Genomic DNA, 15778 nt, shown 5'->3' with positions numbered 1-15778 from the left:
CGGTTGTGTTATTAGCACATATACTGATCTTTAAATATACTACTTCTACATAAACAGTGCAAATCTCAATATTCACATCAACCTGAAATTAATGCTGCAATTACTGTTGACATTCACATCAAAAAAGTAGTAAACTATTTCACATGAGCAGTTCCAAAACCTCAGAATGCCATTATTAATATTAAAGAAACACAGAACAAACACGTTTGGCTTCAAAGCCTTGCTTTGATACACACAATCCCTGTAAACATGGATGTATTGTATTTGTCAATACTGATATCTGATATAATTCTATAAATAAACCCACCAATATAAACAATTTCCATAATCTTTTTTTGCATAGGGTTTGGATTAAGGTTACTTTAAGATTGAGCAAGCCGTTAACAAAATCCTCTAGTCAATTAGTCTCCCATCACACAAATTTAGGCATATGACTAACTTTACACAAGGAGCCTCTCTGACTTCAGTGGAAACTTACACATGTAAGCATTTGCAAAACTGGGGTTGTCTTTTGCACTTAAGTCACCCCTAGTCATTGAGAAGATGAGCAATAAAAGAGCTCTCCAAAAATTTATAAAATATACCGATTTAAAAGTTTATGCTGATGTTTCTGTAAGTCACATTTATGATTCCAAACAGTTATGTACATACTATACTATCACAGTAGGAAATACTTCACTGTAGAACACCACAGTGAACAAGTTGTGAAGCACAGTGTTCAATATAATTTCCCTTTAGTATTCCCAGTGCATAAGTTGTTAACATCTACACTACACAAGGTGCCCAGGTCTATTATTTGTTATATACAATGTAAAAGCAAGATAGAAAGAGCTTCGCAGTTTAAAGTAAGGAATGAAAACAGTGAGTAATATACAGGGATTCACTCCTGCAAAGTACAGAATTCTCCTTCACAATGACCACAACCACCAAATATGGTGGATTTCAGGTCATTCAACCCAGTAAAACAGTGCTCAGCACCTTGTAGGAAGAGAGATCTGAGTGCACTTTATTATAAAACACCTCCTTTAGATGTTATAAAGTGCAAAAAAGAAAACATATATTCTAGTATTTTACAGTTGCTATATAAACTGCCATATCTGCATAATGCAAAATTCAAATAACTTGTTATACATTTTGTATGGACCCTATAATAACAAATGTTGAAAATGGAGGGATTGCATCTTTAAAAAAATCTTAGTATTTTAAAGTTATCGTGTAAATATAAAAAGAAAATATAAATTATAATTAATTCTTGAAATAGGTATTTTAACACGTGACCGTTTCCCAAAGCATTCAATATGAAATCTCACTTTCTCTTATAGCATGACATTTTAGAATCTGTAAAACATGTTAAAAGTTAATAAATTCAAAAAGTAGAAATAAAAATTACTGTATCACAGTACTAGACACCGTGCCCTAACAGACATCTTTTACACTAGATGTTTTTTTTTTTTAAAAAAATTAAATAAATAAAAAAAACCCCCTAAGACTTCTATTTCTGGTTGTTTAGAACAAAATGTATGGAGTTACAGTTTTAAACAACATAAGAGTTCCATAACACTTCATTTTGCTCTTAAAATTCAAACAAATGTGATAGAACGTAACCACAAATTTAAAAGGCCTTAAAATACTACACTGCTTTGGTGCATTGTACCAGCGATTCTTTACTTGCATGAAGAATCCAATTCTATGACATTCTTCATACAACTGGGTAAAAGCAGATGACCCAAGAGTTCTATACGTGTTACGGAGCCTTCCTTTCTTTGAACAGTGGGGAGGAGATTGGGAGGAAGATTCTGACACTGAGAAACATTCTTCCTCCAAGCTGTACCACAAGCAGCATAGCTCCTTACCTTGAGCTTGACTGCACGCTAGTAATTTAGCCCTAAGAGAATACAATATTGGTTGTATAACAGTATTATACCATATATCCAGTGATACCAACCTTAATGCTAAAAAGAAACATACTGAAATACAAAGCTAAAAAGGTATGATTGAAATACATTTTTAAAGCGACAGACACACTCCTGTAGCCTGTAAGCCACAGGGAGGAAGGGTGGGAGAAGACAGTACAGGTACTACCAAGTTCGTAACCACTTGAATCTTCAAGACAGGATATTCTCTGCTTTTCAGTCAGAGAACTGGAAGATAGTTTCTGGGTTATTGCTGTCTGTAGGGTTTGTTGGCTGCAGTGTCTTTGTAGGTGTAGTTTTGCCATGAGAATGAGAGGAAGAAGAATGTGAACTTTCACTGGAGCTGCTACGTGTCTCTGTGCTTGTACTCGTTTTTTTCATTTTCCTTCTCTTTGCAAGAGGTGCCTTGTCAACATTCTGGAGACAAAATCCTTCCCTTTTGTACTTGTTAAAGGCCTGTTTAAAAATAAAAAGTAATCCTAAACTTTTCAAGAGTTTCAAGACATTTTATGGCTCGTAGCTTATTATGAATGTAAGTCTTAAGGTGAACTGTTAACTTTTGACAGATCCCTACTAATTCTTATTGTAGCTGTAACAAGAACTTTTACTAACTTTTAGATGTATTTAAGAGACACAACCTAACTTTATTAATTGGCTCCTTCCCCTCCTTGTTCTTTTTAAATCAGAAGCATTTTCTATTAAGCCTTAAACCTATTTGAGACTACATTTTCAGAAACTACACCTAGTAAAATCCCAAGTTTTCTTTCAGCCCAAGTTATGTTGCATTATCAGGACCTCTCTAAGTAACATTTTTTTTCTTTCTCTCTTCTTGATAATAGAGCACCTACAAGTATTTTGGCATAAATCTGCTCAATTTCAGTTTATTCTATGTAGAAGGAATCATGAGAGGCAAGACTATGTTTATATAATACAGTCACAGTTCAAATGCTTGCAGTAAATATACAATGGTAGGCAAGGAGTCCATTTTAAAAAAGTATCCATGATACTAAAACATGAACTAGAAACGTTCCATAAATTTCCTTCTCTAAGAAACAGAACATTTATAACAATTATTACATGAACAGCTGTCTCTCAGTCCATAAGACCCTACTAAATGTCTTCAACGAATTTATTCTTGCCTCGTCATTCAAGTTTTCACCGTGCTCAATCACAGATATTAGGGTATTGAGAAAAAAAAATCCGCTATAAGCAATCACTGAATCATAAGGGCAAATACATATTTATAATTAAGAGAAAACTTAAAAAATCTAGATTAATACATTACAAAATCTAGCAAATAACATAAGATTTCTTAGAACTTACATGAAAAGTGGCTTTGACATATGTATGCACTGCAGCTCCTGAAGAGCCTAAGTTATCAGGAGTCATTAGAGGGTTGGAGGACAGCTGGCTGCCATCCTGAAGCCATTCGTTGTATCTCAGGCCAGACATTTTAATTCTTTTGTTTGGATCCACTGTCAGAAGTCCTAAAAGAAATATATTACATTCTCTTAAATAGAAAATGCAACTATTTTTAAAGAATAGCTAATGCATTGCTTTGAGAAGTAAGTAATGACAATGTTTATCCTAGGGATGCCAATATTTATCCTAGATAAGGCTCACACAATGTTATACTGTCATCTGCTCCAGAAAAATCATTAAATGCCAAGAAACTGCTATTTGACTGTTTGTTAACTCACATCTTTCTTTGCTTAAGGGGAATCAAAGCACAGCAAATGTGAATGAAGCAGCTCAGAGATACAGTAGCCTTGGTACATGCATTTAAAAGAAGTCTGAGGAAAAAATTACAGTAATAAATTAATTTTCTGCAAAAGCTCAGCTTGTAAAACATGTATGCCATAACATGGCATTTTTACTAAAACATAAAATAAAACCTCTGGTTTTAAATATGTTTTAAAATTATGACTTCAGTTTTTCCAAAAGCTCTTCAGTTAGTTCTAACGTCACTAATCTCCTGCCAGCATCTCACTGCATTAGAAAGTTCTCTGCTAAGCATATAAGCAATTTATAAGATTTTGAGGTGTCCACCTTCACCCTTAACTTGTATTAGGGGTCAGTTTATAGCTCAAGCTGTGGATATTACTCCGTCAGGTTAGGCACTCTGATGATGAGCACAGCATCCAGCTATTGTAGAGTGCTCTAAATGTATCTTTTGAGATAAAAATATAAGGTACATGAAATATTTGTGAATACATACCTCGAATTAACTCTTTAGCCTCTTCAGAAACATTTTTCCAAGCTTCTCCTTCAAAGGAAAATTCTCCTTTTTTAATTTTCTTCATAATTTCCAGTGCACTTGTACATGTTAAACTTTTGTCTTGAGACTGGAATGGTACCTGTCCTGATAGCATTGTATACTGTCATGACAACAAAAGCAGAATTAACAAACACAGCCTATTTATTCACAGCCCTATTACTAAATATGGAGTGCTGCTGTTTGTATCACCAACGCTATACAATAAAACTTTGACTAGCATAACTTCACGGCCAGAGAAAATTTAAAATATGCAAGACTATGGAGTCCTTGTTAAAAGAACATTGTTGTGTTTCAGAAAACTACAAATAAAACACAATGTTATTTCTACCTAGCTTATACCTATTGAAATTAATTTTCTGTAAATCAGATGCAGGTTGACTCCTCCCCTGAATTGAAACTGTAGGAAGATTATAAGGATGCTTGTAAAATCTCCTAACAAGAATCTCTCTTTTTAGGAGCCATATTGTATCAATTATTTTTTCCATTCCCAGAAACGTTGAATTTAACTTACTGCGCAAGAAAACAAAATCTCTATCCCTAGAAAACATTCGTATTTGGAACCTATTATTTATGCAGCAGTATTTTCACTTCACTTGAATTCAGCATCTACTCAATTCAAACCTGAAATTATGTCAAGTCCCTAAAAGTAACAACATAAATTTACAATTAAAAACTTCAATCACTCACCAAAATGACTCCCAAACTCCACAGATCACAAGATTCGTCATAACCATTGTGATTCAAGAGCTCTGGGGCAGCATAATGAAGAGTAAAACACGGAGTCTTAAGAGGCTGATTATCAGGTGGTTTTAAACGAGCAAAGCCAAAATCAATTATTTTTATTTCTGAATTATCCGTTTCATCTGTAAACAATAAATTCTGAAAAGCAAAGACAAAATCAATACCAGCATTGGGTAGAAAATCATTTAGAATACTGGACAGTTACTTTTTTCTTATATTTATTACAACAGAAAACTTCCCATTATCTAGAGAAAAGGGGAAATGGAGACGCTAGAAAAAAAAAAAAAAGGAAAGTAGAAACAACAGCGCTCTGGGATCTAAGAAAATACGATGTGTTTGTTTGCTTCTTGTATATCTGCAAGTCAGGATAGTTCTGTCTGAAATTATTAATGAAAACTGGTATTTAGAGAACAGTGGGGAAAATAATTTGGGGAAACACAAACAAGAAAAAAGTAGACATCAACATAAATGTTGAATTGCCTTTCTCAAGCAAAAGTAAATTTTCTTAAGCTTCCACTTCCTTCAGGCATGTTTCTTGTGCTTGGAGCTTTTGCTGTATGTCTTGTGTTGTGACTGAATACTAGTCCTAAGTGGTTACACGCTGAAGTCATATTGCCATGAGCACAACAATGCAAAAGATTAATTTGAAAGAGAAGGATAGTGGACTATAAAGTCCACTAACATCTCAACAGTTGCACCACCTGCTGTTGGGCATGGAGCTCAAAGTCAGTATAAATATACTTTCTGATAGAGGCATGGGACAAAAGGCACTCAAGCACCGAAGGTCACGTAGCAGCCCAACGTCGAACCGATGGCATGCTCCTTACATTCAGGTAAGGAAACTTTGGTACAGTAGTTCCTGAGAATTCCAGCTCTACAGACTTGAATGTGGCATCTCATACCAGAAGACAGACAGAAAAGTTGTTATCAGTCTGGAAGAAGATTTAAGCTAATCTGTTGGGTTTTTTTTTGTTTTGTTTTGTTTTGTTCCCCCCCTAAGTATTTATATTTGTCAAGAAAGAGAGAAGCTAAGTCGTAGAACTGGCTGAACCACGATAAATTATAAACTATTTCTACTTCACCCTCAAACTTCTGAAAGAGCAAAATTTTGCTGTTGCCTTTGCTGTTTGATCTACACAATGCCAGAAAAAGGCTCAATATTAGAAATCCTATAGCCCTATATAATTTTGTAATACAAAAGGTGAGTGACTCAACACAAAGTAATTAACTTCAAACTCATTAAGAGGGGAAAAAAGATTGCTAGACTGCAAGCAGATCAATAAGGAGAACCTGAGATCATTCATTATTGATAAAAGAAGAGCTGCTACAAAACAGTATTTTTGCATTCTGTACTGATGTTATAGCTTAATGCTTATATCAGAATAGTCCATTTTCTATATTAAAATGTTCAGATCCATTCAGAACGGATCTGAAAGAAGCCTAATTTCAGCAAAGAAAAAAATATATTGACGATAGATGACTAATACAATAGTCTCTTTTTCCTACAGTGATGTTATATAGCCAACAAGCAAATAAAGGACTGCAGTAACACTGGTTAAAAAAAAACCTCCTTTCTTAAAGAAAAAATGAAATTAATTATGTGCAGAAACAAAGGTACAGTCTAAATGTCCTAAGTTAGGTCCAGATTATGTTGTTGATTAGGTAAATAAAGTGTGTTTCACAAAACCCCACACTTAAAGCTATACTCCACATATATTTTAAGGATATGTAAACATTATCCTTGCCTCAGTATGTTTTTTGTAACATCTTTAGAACTCAGTTTACAGATTAATGATCTCTTCAAAGAAACAGTCCTCAAATCCTCTACTGAGAGGCTTCAAATGGTCACATCTGCTACACAAATTCTTTATTTTTGTGAATTCTCTACTTTTCACCCAGTACTTTTCCACTATTTTGCAGAGCAATAGATGTGATCTAAATTACTATTGCTTAAACAGAAGAGTCTTTCAGTCCCTGCAATTAAAAAAAGCCTCATCCTTAGTGACATACAGCCAGCCGTATTTTTTAAAATAGACTTCCCAGTATCACATTAGATGTCAAAGTTGAACATGAAATAAATCTGACTGGAATTGTTAGAAAAGCAAGAGAATTTCCTATGTATCTTTTTACAGAAAGGTGCACTAACCACATCTATATTGGGAAGCCTGCAGATCTCATGCTAACTTCATGTCTGAACCTAAAATAGTAACTTTCAAAACAACAATCAGGAATGAGACAGGCTGGGTAAGTCCAACTTTGTGGAGGCAATGCATTCTGCAAGCTGTTTGCTAACCCCTCATTACTTGGACTTCACAGACTTCGGTTCTTGAACCTGATGTAGAAATAAAGGCTGTCCAATTGACCATGCAGCTGAAGCTCTGCTATACAGAATCTGGCCTTTATATTTAAGATGGTAATAAGAATAAAATTATGAGAATAGGAAAAGAGAAAGGATTTCTGTGTTTTGTCATTTTAATAATGATGTGTTTCAAAAGCTCTTATCTTTCCTTGATGCCAGCACAAAAACTTTTTTCAAGAGTCACATTTCCAACTTACTTAACGTCTTTGTTTAATTTTTTTTTTTTTTTTTTTAGTACAGGGATATTTTCAAATATATGTATTTTGGACTTATTTTCAAAAAGATAATACCAATACCTAGCAGACTTCTTTACCTGTTGAATTGGAATGATTAAAAAACAAGTTTGTAATATACTAGAAGGTATGTTATAAAAGGATAAAACATCGGTAGGAATGGTGGATCCTTTTAAACTCCAGATACGAAAGGAGTAGCTATTTCCTGATGACTGTAATCACCAGTAAAATATGACATCCTTACTGGATGAACTAACATCAATCTACACTATTCCTGTGATGAAAAAAACTAACACATATTCAAGTCCACTGTTGGCAAAATAATACGAGCACATAATGGCTCCAGGAAGCAGAACCAAGCCAATGGTCAACCTTACTATAGTGAACTTAATGGTCTGAAAGGCAAGATGTCACTGCACCATAAAAATACCAGAAGAAGTAATTATTGAAAAATATATACTAAATTATTGTTTCTTTTGGGAGACTACTAAATTCACCAAGCTAAAATCATACAACTTTATTAGTTGGCTGCGCTAGTTTGTGGTTCATTTTCTGTTTAGCTGGGACAAAAGACAGTACAAGGATGTTGGCAGCTACTTCCAAATGAAGCCCTACTGAGGGAATAAAGATCAAACAAAAGGTGGAAATGTACAGGCAAAGTACTCAAGCAACCTAGTTCTGCTTGTTAACCATTTCATACAACAAATACATACTTACGTCCAGTAAGAACTGTCCCCAGGTAGGCAAAGAATGTTTTTGAACAAGTTATGAGTGCAGATTGCTTACAAATCTAAAAATGTTTCCTAACAGTGACTTTTACCTATGACAGAAAAATACCAACAGAATGTGCTACGTAGAAGTGATAAAATTTTATTAAAAATACAGAAGTAGAAAAATTTGTAAAAGATGGAGGAACATAAATAGGTCACATTCCAGGTATTTATTAACTTAGTGTCTAAAAATGTTGCATAAACGTAAAGCAAGTCACTATACCTCAGGTTTCAGATCTCTATGGACTACTCCCACATCGTGCATATGGCTCACCGCCGAAACAAGTCTGCGCATAATGTGACTGGCTTCAGTCTCACTGAAATGTTTCTTTTTCTGGATACGTTCAAGCAATTCTCCTCCCTTCAACAATTCCATTACTAGAAACGTGTGAAGCTGAAACAAATTGTGAGAAATTTAATGTTACAAACCATACACTCATTCAGGAGCTAGGTGTTATTCCAATAGGTTCTTAAAGTTTGAAGGAAGAGAAGAAATGAGATACATTTAAAATGCATTTAGAAAATAAGAAATGAGATACATTTTTCCCACCAGTCTCACTGAGACTGAAGAATGCTGATGTCTTTACCATGTCCAGTCATATTTATTTGCAACAACACAATGCCACCATGATAAATGGGACAAATCTGTAGACAAAATGCCTTTCTTCAGCCTAATAAAGAATGCTGTAAAAAACTAGACTTTTGCTGTTTAAGCCTGCTCTGATGCAGGGATACATTTCTATTAATACGCATAAGGAGTTAGCCATTTAAGTTACCAAATCCTTTAAAAGCACCCTGAAACTTTACTGTGAAATCAAAGATTGTCTAGAATTTCTTCTGATTTCCTCCCATAGAGAGTAGCTGCCAAAGCTACTCTGTGATTAGAGTAGACATCTTCCCAAACACTAGAGTACTTTTTAAAATTAAACCAGTAATGGTTATTTAGAAGATTGTTTTTTTCAAGACAATCAATAAGCAGTGACTCTCTTGATTATAAAACAACATTGGCGCACAACCAACCGCAATTCAAATGTCTTGGCATTAAACAAACAACAGGTTTCTCAGGACAGGAATGTGGTTAGTATTCTCAAAAGGATGTAGGCATGTGATGGCTTCTGCCATTTCCTTCTCTCAAATGACAGTAATAAAAGTAATATTTGTCAGCAAAGAAAAAAAGTTCTGAAGAGGCCAAAAAATGAAATGTAAAGACATAGTCAGCAGCACAGGTGCACAGTATCTACATACCAAGGACCAGAAGCAGAGCTATGCAGACAGAAAGCAGTAACACTTCTTACAACAAACAAAGCGTCTACTAGTCATGCCGCTAGTGCTGCTTGTAAGATACCCCCCCCCTGCAAACTTTCTCCATGTGCTGGGAATAGGTGACAGGAAATTTGGAAAAGATAAAGTTACTTTCATCTGCCACAAAATTTCTTCTGGCTCACCAAAAGATACTGCAACCCAGTACTTAATGGTTGGACTACTAATGTAGAATTTGATCAGACTGATACCAGAGTAATTTAAAAACTGGAACTTCATTTTAAGACAAACCACAGAAATGTCAACACTGGAAAATTTTGACCAGTTCTGGTCTTCAGAATATTGGGCTTGATTAATCTGGAAGGTAACACATGAGAGCTACCAGGAGCAACTAAAGTCACATTTGGCTGTTTGACAACTGCCTGTTCAGTACAGATTTTTTATCCTCTCAGCTCATTTTGAAAGTGTTCCACATGAGCACTTTGCTGGTCCTCATATAAACAGCATGATGGGGATACAGAACATGATGGGGAAGCCAAAAAACCCATGTTCCATTACAAAATCATAGACTAGAATCACAGAGTCATTTAGGCTGGAAGGGACCTCTGCAGTACATCTGGTCCAAAACCCTAGCTCAAACAAGGGCCAATCTCCAAGCTGTACCAAATTATAACTGATTACATGCTGTGGAGCTTGCATTACACCAAGGAAAAGGCAGCTAAGGTCTCTAAATAAACCTGTAACTGATCTCAATATGTTTTCAAATAGAAGCTCTACTTTCACATTTGGTAATTTAGCAAGCTACTTGGTTATCTCCATTAAGTTATTAATATGCAAGAAAATAATGCTACATATGTAACCTTCACACGCAAGATTTCAAAATTGTTTCACAAATATTATTTTAAGGTTCATAACAACCCTGAGGGAAGGTGATTAGGTACCTCGGAATCACAGAGATGGAAACCAGGCCATGAATGTGTAGTCTGATGATTACCAAAGCAGACCAAGGACAGAATCAGAAACAGAATCCAGGGCTATCTCTTCCAAATATTTGATTGTTTGTTTTGTGAGAGTAATTGTGAATTCCCTTGAAAGCAGAACTTCTGCTTCATCTTCTTTATTGACTAGACAAAAGCTCTAGGAAAAATGTTGCCTCTGTGGTAAACAGTATGCTTAACTCCTACAGTTCTCGGCAAAACACATGGCAATTTGTTTGGCAAGTGCTGATTATAGTTTCTTCAAAATACCTGGTCATGATAAACTTCATGTAACTTCACTACATTAGGGTGTCCTTCGCAGAGTTTCAGAGCTGTTATTTCTCTCTGGGTGTTGGCCTCCATTCTGGAAAAGTTGAACAGTCATTTTGTACCAATTTTACTGAGCAAATTGCACATTCAAAGTGTTAAACCTTTTCCTTCCTTTTTTTTTTTTTTTTTTTTAATAAAGAAATAACCCTGCAAGTTATGACATTAAAAAACCCACACCCAAATCAAATAATGTTTTTGATGCAATTGCAACTTGCTACAGCAAAAGCTGAAATTATATTATAGAATAGTTTCTATCTAAAGCAAATCTTTCCCTTTGTCCAGGGCAATTTGACTTCACCTCTGTTCCTACAAATATTTGTTAGTTCAGCTTTATCTTGAAGACTCATTATTGGCCCAAACCTTTCCCATTCTTATAGGAGATAAGTACTTCCAAAGCTGTATGGAAACTGAGCTCCTATATGATGAGTAACTTCATCACCATATTAACTGTGTTACATAAATGAATCCCTCAACAGGCCATTTTAAAAATCTGAAACGGAAAAGGTAAGACTAGCTTCAGAACAAAGATCATCACACAAATTCTCTTTCAAGTACTGAAATCTATAGCCAAAAAAAGTAAAAATGTTCAACATTATAAAATCTATGGGAATGGGGGCAGAACAGAACATTTTGTTCTCCACTAAATGCATATGTTGACTTATTTGGGGCAAATAATGCCTGAAAATTTTTGCTAAAGCTCTCCTCAGGAAAGTCTAATCCTGTACTGACTTAGAGAACAACACACACCTTATGGACAACACAGAATCTCTCTCACCACATGTGTTTTTAATTTTCAGTTGCTTCTTGCTTTTTTTTTCTAATTGGAAACAGCACCATGAAGAGAATTTTATGCAAGAGAATTCTGTTTTTCTGCAAGCTTTGTATAATCAAGAACTAAGCTGTTCCACCTGCATCTCTGCTGATGCTGTTTAAAACTGAAAGTTATTTCATATCCTTATGAAATTGAAAAGCCTGACTTAGTCTTTCCCACCTAAACTGCTATCAAGAAAGTTGTACCTAAGAAAACAGATTAAAAGGTTCAGTATCATCAACATAAACCTTTGAAATTTGCACATGGACTTCTTTGAGTATGTCCTCATGAGTAGTTACCGTCTCTGATTTTAAACAATGCAATGAAAAACAAATGTGAAGCTCTAAAACAGTAACTCAAACAAGTTTACAAGCCACCACTGTTTCACTGGCCTTCAGACACAGATAAATCTCAAACTGTTAGATGAAGGCAAGTCCAGCACTACTAACAAAGCAATACCAGAGGAACTCTGGATCTCAGCTTTCACCTCAAATATAATGAAAAGGTTTGCCTAGGTGTAGGATTCACATTTCTGGCACCTTTGATGGGTAGCTATGAAAGACTGTCTGACTTTGAGGCAAAGCAGTTACTAGAAACATATTAGACTTCTCCTTTGAGCAAGAGTTTCTAGTGTGGTCCTCAGAGCAGCATTATTTACAGTTTAACAGTTTCTTACTCAAGGTTGGTTTGTGTCCAGCCATTCAGTGTGGGGTTACTGCTATGTCCAAGTACTATACAAACATGCTGAGTCTGCTCACAGCCTGCAATCCTAAAAAAAATTCTGCATACAGACTACTTCTTACCTTCATTTAGCCTGGTCCACCAAGATGAAGGAGAAAGAGCAAAAGAACCTGTGAGTAATATCATTTAAGGACTTAATTCCCACAAGTTTAGTTCTATGGGAAAAGTCAATACTAGTTTGCCCGCTATTATCCAGAAATGAAAAATCCATTTGCTTAATATGAAATCAGAGTGCTGATCTGCACTACAGAAGAAAATTTTGAATGTAACCACAAGGCAGAAGCTTCCAGTTTAAAATACCCAATGTAGGTGTCTACTGCATACTGTCTAAGGGCTCATTATGACTGAAATTCTAGTTAATTAACCTTACAGGGTTACTGTAAGGTTACTAGTTCAGTGCAAAATACATAGCTAGAGTAGGCTTCAGTGGCCTAAGCATAGGAGAGCCTGAAAGACATCAGCCATGAAGACATCTACATAAAAAGTAGTAGTCACAAGACTGATGGGACCAGGAGGACAGAGAGGACACCAACAGATGCTACAACGGCACTATGCAGATGTCTAGGTTCGTTACTGAATCCCACTGCTAATGCCCGGTCAGTCCAGCATCTGTAGGCACCAACAGCTTTGAGTAGATCTCCATTAATCATAGCAGACCTTGGAAAACCAACTCAGACACCTATATTTAGGTCTCTTATTCTTGAACTTGTCCTATAGAAGTATGTGATGAAACACTTAGGACTGGTAGGTAGTTAATTCTAGAATCTGGAAAAACAGAGGTACAGCCAAATGTCTTGGATAAGAGATCATTATAAACCGTCATCCTGACAGCATAACATTTACACTTCCCTTTCCTATCTACATTTTAAAACACACTAAGGACATATTTACTAATGAACAGTGCAAAGTGAAGCTAAAAATCCATCCACCCCTCAAAGAATCCCTTATCTTTATTTTTCTCTGGACACAAATTGCCAGAGGTATCTGTCCTGGAAAAGGACCAAATGGTCCTCATGAACAAAAAAGGTTGCTTTCACACAAGTGCTTTCATTGTGGTGTTCTCTTCAGAACACCCAGGAAATAAGATGTAACTTAAAATTCCATAGCCCAATTACATTTTACACACACAGATCTGTGGCAACCCATACTACAAATCCTTAAAAGCAATGTCCTAGGCAATCAATTGGACTGCTTAGGAAAGGGAGTTGGCATAAGCCTCCATTCAATTCACTTAGCTCTAAGGATAGAGGAGCCTTATACCTTTACTACGGTTAGAAGCAAAATAAGGGGAAATTAGAGTAGACTACAACTAGGAAGCAGAAAAATACTCTTCAGGTTTCTTCTTTGTCCTCCCCAGAAAGTATTACATTTTGTTCCAAAAGACCCTCAAAATCTTTTAAAGATCATAAAGTTAATATAAGTTTCTGTAGATTCTTCAAATAGGAAATTATTTTAAAGTAATTTCTCCACTTCCAAAAATGCAGCAAACATTATTCTAATGGGTGACGGTAAGCAAAGAAAATATTTTTATTGTCTTACATAATATTTATACCTTTTGCTAATTATTTTTACTGCATACTCCTGGCTAGTTTTCTTGTGTAAGCACTTTCGACAAATGGAAAAACTTCCTTCTCCCAATGGTTTCTCTTTCAGATCCAGTTCATAATGATGATAAAATGGAGAGTCCTGTTAGGAAACTGTCTGTATTTAGTACTGCAGAATACTTTTAGTATACACAGTCAAAGACAAAGAGTAAATTTTCATGATAATTTTTAATCTACATTTAAAATTGTGAAAAAGCTCTCTTTTTGATAAAATGCCATCTTAATTTAACCTTAAGATCTATTAAACTTAAATTCTATTTAAAAAAATGTGTAACTTTATTCTAACAATCAAAGAATAAATCTTATGTTATATCAAACAATCACTAAACAAATCATTATTACTACTTACTACTAAGACTACAATAGCTTCAGTTACAAAATATTCAGAGAAACAGGATCAAAGATGGTTGTGCATACATCTATCCACAAAACTATGTGCTCATTTGAAGACACCACAATAGCACGTGTTCTTATAAAGCTTCACACAGTTCGACATACTTTGGGGCAAATAGATAATGGAAGGAATTCTGATATAATTAAAGCAGATTAAAAAAATATCTACAATAGTTGGCTGAATAAGAACTATTAGGAATCAAATTAGTTATTACTATACTTCAGTCCTCTGGAAAACTAGACAAATTATCTCATTTTTCAGCTCAAACTTCAATCACTTCTTAATAGTGCTACATGCAAATCATATGCATGGATCATCTGAGGAGCCATTACAGAGAACACATAAATGAATAATGACTATTCTGTAATCTGTAGCCTAGTCTGTGATTGCTGCTTTGAAAATTACATGCAGTTCCAAGTTAACTAAATTAATTCAGCTGTTGATATTATTATTACCTTCATCATAGCACTTCTGGCAATAGTTGTAGTTCCAGGCCGTTCATCCCCCATATAAAACTGAAGAGGATCTACTGTGGCTGCATTGCGTTTAAACAAAATAGAAGGTGCAACAAAAGAATATCCCTGTGAAATTAAAACATCAGAAAAGGGTACGGCTTGAAATTGTTGCACACAAAATATATCGTAGTGCATATAAACCACATGCTTCAGAAGGTTTTTTTTTAAAGGAAATCAGAATTTTCGTAACATAATACAGAAACAATCATTGGCTCAGTGATGGGTAGATACTACTTTGTTTGATGTGAACAGATATCTTCCTGGGATTAGTTATATGATTCTCCAAAGTTACAGATAAACCACTAAAACCACAAACATTCTGGTAAAAAATGCGAAAAGTTTAGCTCAGATTCAGTTTTACAATAGTAATAAAGGCTCATACTTCAACCTAGCTAACTTCCCAGAACACCTTTAAGTTAAGGCATGGAATAGTTTTTATGTTGTAATCTATGCATCAAACTGTTTTAAACGGAAAACCAAAATAAGCTTCATATCAATGATTGGGTATTGTAAAAAGAACAGCTGTGACTACCACTGCAGGATGAATCAGATCATGTTACGACACACAAAAACTGCTTGCTGCAGTCACTAACAAATCTAACAACTTCCAAAATATGCCATATTCCTGTACACTAAGCATTAAGTTGCTTAAAACCACACAATAAAAAACAGCAAACCACAAGGAGGGGGAGGAGAGAAAGCAATCTGAACTGCTGTTCAACTCTGCAGCTTTGGCACCAAGCTGGCTGCACATGAGCTGTTTCTGCTCATTTGACATCCAGACTGTGCAGTCCAAGATGGGATCCTTCTTTAACACCACGGAGAAGATACTGATTGGTATACAGTGATCAA

General features: G+C 35.2%; 1 protein-coding gene across 1 annotated transcript in view; it reads right to left on the bottom strand.

Annotated features, from left to right (window-relative positions):
* Positions 1-330: 330 nt before the first annotated feature.
* The window catches only part of RPS6KA5 (ribosomal protein S6 kinase, 90kDa, polypeptide 5), a 17663-nt gene continuing 2215 nt past the window's right edge, over positions 331-15778 (bottom strand). Inside the window, exons 3-10 of the mRNA XM_008946302.1 lie at positions 14867-14992; positions 13966-14099; positions 10802-10895; positions 8518-8688; positions 4879-5070; positions 4132-4291; positions 3237-3400; positions 331-2369 (exon numbers count right to left, since the gene is read on the bottom strand). Coding sequence (XP_008944550.1) covers positions 2130-2369; positions 3237-3400; positions 4132-4291; positions 4879-5070; positions 8518-8688; positions 10802-10895; positions 13966-14099; positions 14867-14992 — 1281 coding nt within the window. The 3' untranslated portion in view covers positions 331-2129. The remainder of the gene's footprint in view (positions 2370-3236; positions 3401-4131; positions 4292-4878; positions 5071-8517; positions 8689-10801; positions 10896-13965; positions 14100-14866; positions 14993-15778) is intronic.

The sequence above is a fragment of the Merops nubicus genome, unplaced genomic scaffold, assembly GCF_000691845.1.
Source record: "Merops nubicus isolate BGI_N331 unplaced genomic scaffold, ASM69184v1 scaffold50688, whole genome shotgun sequence".
Classification (NCBI taxonomy): Eukaryota; Metazoa; Chordata; class Aves; order Coraciiformes; family Meropidae; genus Merops; species Merops nubicus.
The sequence above is the reverse complement of the archived record's forward strand: the minus strand, read 5'-3'. Positions and strand labels throughout refer to the sequence as shown.